Source organism: Lactuca virosa, chromosome 8 (assembly GCF_052849685.1).
Source record: "Lactuca virosa cultivar CGN04683 chromosome 8, Lactuca_virosa_CGN04683_v6, whole genome shotgun sequence".
Taxonomy (NCBI): Eukaryota; Viridiplantae; Streptophyta; class Magnoliopsida; order Asterales; family Asteraceae; genus Lactuca; species Lactuca virosa.
In genome coordinates, this window is record NC_136433.1 from 97034935 (window position 1) to 97041742 (window position 6808).

Here is a 6808-nt window from a genome sequence, read left to right on the forward strand (position 1 = left end):
CAAGTAGCGCCTAAGGATTAATCCGGACCTAATCGGGATTTTTACAACACTGTTATTGAATAATAAAAGAGTATAATTATAACGAACGGGAATATATATATATATATATATATATATATATATATATATAGAGAGAGAGAGAGAGAGAGAGAGAGAGAGAGAGAGAGAGAGAGAGAGAGAGAGAGAGAGAGAGAGAGAGAGAGAGAGAGAGAGAGAGAGAGAGAGAGAGAGAGAGAGAGAGAGAGAGGTAACTAATTAGTTTAAATCTAACTAAAGATTAACATTGACCCAAACCAAGAAGTTAAATGTCCAATAAACTCATTAGGCTAACATGTTTGCCGAAGTAAGCCCTCACCGAGCCTTCTGAAAGAGGGTATTATATTGGATCTATTTGCCATAAACTTGTATTTAGAAAGAAACCCTCTAACAACTAGTTCCTCTATTTAGATGTTCAACTAAAATCCATTGTGCATTACATATTAAAAACATCTTAAAACAATGCACCAAAGTAAAAGAAAGACCGAAAGTCCAAAAACATTGAGGAACAATTCCCGTTACAAACAAAGGAGAGTTATTATCACGGTGTATAAGCTTTAATGTAACGGTACATAATAGGAAGTACCTGAGTACTAAAAACAAAAAAATAGAACATTAGTTATTTTTTCTTGGTAGGTTCAAAAAAGATCGGCGCTGGTTCACATTTGTTCAAAGTCAATGGGAACTCAGCAATCTCGTCTGTCCATGGATTCTTGTCATCATAATCAACAGTCTTCATTGCACCCCAAATCACACTACTGCACTTGAAACCCGACCCGAATGCCATCTGCCAAACCCGGTCACCTTTTTTGACCCGACCCTGTGCCTCAACGTACGCCAGCTCATACCATATCGAGCTGCTGGAGGTGTTTCCGTATCTGTACAGTGTCATTCTCGAAGCTTCCATAACGGCGTCGGAAAACCGCAGGGTCTTCTGCAGTTCGTTGAGCACCGGCTTTCCGCCGACGTGAGGGAGAAAGTGATCGACGGCCTTGCTGTAATTAGGTACATAAGGCTGGATTTTGTATCCCGAAAGGAGGTTTCTGGCGATGTAGTTTATTACGTAGAGAAGTTTATCTGTCATCGGAAGGATTAAGTAACCTAAAGCGGTTAGGTTTACTTCGATTGTGGAAACAGCGGCGGTGAGAAGGTCTTTATTGATGGTGACGCCGACTGTCCCGGCGGTGTCTTCTTCCTGAAATATGCAGTTATAGGAGCGATCTGATCTTGATGTGTTGTTGTGTACGGTGTGATGAAGGTGGTATTTGGAGATATGGTGGTCGGAGGGGCGGTTGGAGAGGAGTATGGCGGCACCGCCGGTACGAAACAGGCAGTTGGCAATGAACTTGGAATGATCTTCCCCCAGGTAGCCATTTTCTGTAATGCTCTCTGTACTCACTATCAACGCGTAGGTGTTTTGGTACACCTGTCAAATTAATTAGTAGTTCGTTAATTTTCTCTATTAATTGTAATATTGCGAAGAGTTGTATTTGCTCGATATATATATATATATATATATATATATATATATATATATATATATATATATATATATATATATATATATATAGTTGAATCGTTCATACCGTCATAGTGTTACAACTTACGATGAATATTTTGGACAAGAATCCATCAAAAACTTTGAACTACATGATGATAATCTATGAGATTGTGTCACCTCAACATTATATTTTGGATAAAAATCGATTCAAAATTTTAAACTACATGATGATAATCGATGATATATAAGAAGTTGTTTCATATTAGCAAAACATGTGTTTTGCATTTTTGCAAATATTTATGTTTTCGTATAAACCTACTTTTATATATATATATATATATATATATATATATATATATATATATATATATTAGGCTAGGTTATAATTCGGATAGACAACTATTGTGCGGACGTGTAGACAGTGCTATTCTATGAGAATCACTAAGTAAATAAGTTGTTTATTAATGCGAATACGTTCAACGTCACATAAATATCGTCATTTTAATCAATTCTCAATAATTCTTATTCATTTTTGTTCTCAAACATTGTTTTTCACTCATTTTCATTCTTACAGAATACGACTAAACAAACATCATGACAATATTCTGACAGAATGAGAATAATAATAAAAAGTCTATAATAATCTTATAGACGATTTAATTAGTGAGAATGTGTGATAATGACAATAGTTATATAAGATTAAACGTATTCATATTATCAAACAACATATTTTCTTTGTCATTCTCACAGAATAGCACTGTCCACACGTCCGCACAATAGATGTTAATCCATATCTGAACCTAGCTCTCTCTCTCTCTCTCTCTCTATATATATATATATATATATATATATATATATATATATATATATATATATATATATATATATATATATAAGTTCTATGAAAAACAAGAAACCCTAAAAATCATAAAAATGAATAAAAACAATACTTAGACATCACTAATCTTTTTTTAATTTTATATTATGAATTTTCACGGCATTTTATGTATTTTCGCTAAAAAAAATTTTGAAAAAAAACCAAAAAAAAAAATCATTTTTTTCCAACGAGTTTCTAAAAAAAAACATGCGATTTTTTGGTATATAAATTCAAAAAAAAGATTTGTGATGTCTAAGTATTTTTTTATGCATTTTTATGATTTTTACGGTTTTTTTGTTTTCCATATAACCCTTCTCTCTCTCTCTCTCTCTCTATATATATATATATATATATATATATATATATATATATATATATATATATATATATATATATATATATATATATATGGGGATATGGAATATACATTACAGCCCCACCTAAGCTTAGGTACTAAAGCTCTAAAATATGTCGTTTTAACTTGCTAAATATACCCGGTTTGGTTTCACTTGATAAATATATCATCCTCCATAACATTTCTTTCTTTCATTATCGTTTTACCATCTTTGTTTTCTTTCCTCCATTATCGTTTATTACTTCACCCAAGTGAACATTAACTAACCCTAAACCTAAACCCTAAAACCTACACCTAAAACCTAAACCCTAAACCCTAAACCTAAACTCTAAATCCTAAACCTTAAACCCTAAACCCTAAACCCTAAACCCTAAACCTAAATCTAAACCCTAAACTCTAAAGCCTAAACCCTAAACCCTAAACCTAAACCCTAAACCCTAAACCCTAAACCCTATTGTGTCGATCTTGAATTTACATCTTGAAGTATTAATCGTGAATCCATTAACCGTAATCTTTATATAGTAAAACAATATATTTTCAAGAGGTTTAGTACCTAAGCTTAGGTGTGGCTGTAATGTATATTTCATTTTCCTTCTATATATATATATATATATATATATATATATATATAGGGTGAGGTTCAATAGAGAACCATAATTAACCAAGGAACCAATCGTGAGCGTGAGAAATCATAACGATCAACGTACAAGGAAATAGATTTACACTTTTACATTGGACGCACACACACCGGATTATACCATGAAATCCACCCTTTACAAAAAAGTCTACCACTTTTTTCGTTTAAAATTTTTTTTAGGTCATGTTTTTTATCGAAAAAAAAACCGAATATACCGTTGTTCACGATTTTTCGTTCTCTTTCCATAGAGATTCATGATGATATATAAAAACGAACTTTTTTTTTCGAAAAAAAAACTCACTTCATTTTTTTTTTATGAAAAAAGTTAAGTTCTATTTTTTTATAGAAAAAAATTAATAAATATACCAAAATTCATATTTTTTGTACTTTTTAAAAATATTCATATTCATGTTAAAAAAACGATATTTCAGTTCAGATTCACATTGTGAACCTGTCCAGATTCACATTGTGAACCTGTCCAGATTCACATTGTGAACCTGTTCAGATTCATATTGTAAACCTCCTCAGATTCACAGCGTGGATAATAATAAGTCAGATTCACAGTGTGAATCTGCACTGATCGGAGCTTTTTCACATTGTGAATGTTAAAATTTGAAATATTTACAGTTTAGATTCACAGTGTGAATCTATACTGATCGAGGTTTTTTTTTTTTGTGAACCTTCTTAGATTCACAATGTGCATAATAGTAATTCAGATTCACAATGTGAATCTGAACTGTTCGAGATTTTTCATATTGTGAATGTTAAAAATTGAAATATTTACAGTTTAGATTCACAGTGTGAATCTACACTGTTCAAGGTTTTTTTTTTTAATCGGTGTTGATGTTTATTAATAGAGTACAAAAAATTAATATTTTTGGTATAATTAATTTTTTTTTATAAAAATAAACTTAAATATTGAAAAAAAACTAAGAAAAATAAGTGGGTTTTTTTCGGAAAAAAAAATTCGTTTTTTATATATCATCTATGTAGTCAATAGCGGTGCTATAGCGGTTAGCGGAGATAAAGAAACGCTATTTCGAAATAGCGGTTTAGAATAGCGGTGGCGCTATTAGCGCCGTGATTCACCGCTATTTACCGTGATTATGGTCACCGCTATAGTGGCGCTATAACCGCTATTTGAATAAATTCAATTTTTGGGATATTTTACATTAAAAAAACATTTTTTTGTGTCATTCCATTGAATAAAATTGATTTTTTCTTAGCCCAAACCAAAACTTTTGTGTCATTCCATTAAATTATTTTTGTAATTTTTTTACTGTCATTACTTCCATTGAAACCATGTATGTATTGTCTTGCTAATTGTGTTGAAAACTTGAAGTACTACATTATAATTAACTATCAAATTACTTAATCATTTTATTTGCTAACTGTAATTGTGTTAAAGTATGATAAAATAGTAAGTATTGCGTATGTTTTCTTGTTGATTGTGTTAAAGTATGATTAACTGTGACATTGGTAACCGGTTTGTGAAGTATGATTAACTAATTATGATATGTGAAGTATGATTAACTAAATATGTTATGTGAATTATGATTTACTGATTAACTAATTAACTGGATTGGGTTGAACTTTGAAGTATGATTTATTGATTAATACTCTAATATATATAAATTCTAAATAATATAAAAAACGTTATATCACCGCTATACCGCCGCGAGAACCGCGATTTCAAATAGCGGCCGGTGACCGCTATTATATTTTTGACCGCGATAACTGCTTAGTATATCATCATGGATCTCTATGTAAGAGGACGAAAAATCGTGAACAACGGTATATTCGGTTTTTTTTTCTATAAAAAAATTTGGCCTAAAAAATTTTTTTAATGAAAAAAAGGAAGTGAGTTTTGTTATAATCCAGTACATGTGCGTTCATTAGAAAAGTTTACAACCCTTCCTTTTGCCGTTGATCGTTTTAAATTCCGACGCTTTGGATTGGTTCATTGATTAATAATGGTTCTCTATTGAACTTATATATATATATATATATATATATATATATATATATATATATATATATATATATATATATATATATGTTTAGGTTCTATGGAAAACAAAAAAACCCTAAAAATCATAAAAATACATAAAAAAATACTTAGAGATAACAAAACTTTTTTTTTGAATTTTTTTATCAAAAAATCGCAGCTTTTAACATAAAATCGCTGAAAATTTTTTTGAAAAATTTTTTTTTTTACAAAAAAAAAAAATTGATTTTTTTTTTCAGCGAAATTGTCAAAAATGCTGCGATTTTTTGATAAAAAAATTGAAAAACAAGTTTTGTAATGTCTATGTATTTTTTTTATGCATTTTTATGATTTTTAGGGTTTTTTTGTTTTCCAAATAACCCTTCCCTATATATATATATATATATATATATATATATATATATATATATATATATATATATATATATATATATATATATATATATATATATATATATATATATACACACACGTAGTTAAATTTATTAGGTATATATAACATAACCTGGAGGAGCTGTTTAGCAAGTCCTATTGCGAGAAGACCTGCACTGCATCCCATCCCAACAAGATTGTAGCTGGTGACATTTTCTCGAAGGTTATACTGATTAACTATTATGCTTGAAAGAGATGGGATTGTGTTATAAATACAACAATTCACAATTAGGATCCCAATATCCTCACTTCTTACACCTGTTTTAGCAAGAAGCATGTCTATTGATCCAAAAATGGCCATTTCGACTTCCCTTCTCGAATCTTTTATAGATGGTGTATACCTTTGATCATCAGAAAAGATCTCTGGCATATAAGTGGAGTCACCAAGCCCAGATCTTTCCAGTAGTTTTTTCATGAAATCCAGCGTCCCTTGAGAGAGAAGTCCACCGTCTCTTGCCTTTTTCATAAGAATTGCGTTTTTAATAAGAATCTCTTTCGTGCACTTCTGTGAAACCGGAGGCTTGTAACAGGCAAAATCTATTAAGTACACTTTGCATGAAGTTTTTTTGGTCATGAAAAGCCATAACAGAAGAAGGCACATGATAAGTAGGGTTAAAAACATAATTTCTTTCCAGTTGATCAAATTGATGATAAACATGATGCTGGTATGACTACTCTTCAAGCTACCAAATATTGTGGTGGATGTGAGTTTTTATCGAGGGTATATATTCTAAGAGTTCGACTAGAATCTACCCTATATATATAGAGTTTGTAGTGAGCTTGTATGGATATGAACTTTATTATAACTTACAGTGGTCGTAGCTTATGCAAGATACGTGGAGTTCCCGTACTAGACAATAAGGGAAGAGGGTCATGTCTGTAGGCTTCCGAGCGTTAACTGAACGCCTTATATATACATAAGCATATAATTTTCCGGAACAATCTAAAGGAAATCAAGTATT

The 6808-nt window shown here is 30.8% G+C and overlaps 1 protein-coding gene across 1 annotated transcript; it reads right to left on the reverse strand.

Annotated features, from left to right (window-relative positions):
* Positions 1-556: 556 nt before the first annotated feature.
* On the reverse strand, positions 557-6561 carry LOC145134060 (3-ketoacyl-CoA synthase 11-like). The gene is made up of 2 exons (XM_079068982.1): positions 5920-6561; positions 557-1462 (listed from the first exon to the last, which is right to left on the reverse strand). Exons 1-2 carry the CDS (start codon positions 6502-6504, stop codon positions 656-658), a joined length of 1392 nt encoding a protein of 463 aa, XP_078925108.1. The 5' UTR covers positions 6505-6561; the 3' UTR covers positions 557-655.
* Between the last annotated feature and the right edge of the window lie 247 nt (positions 6562-6808).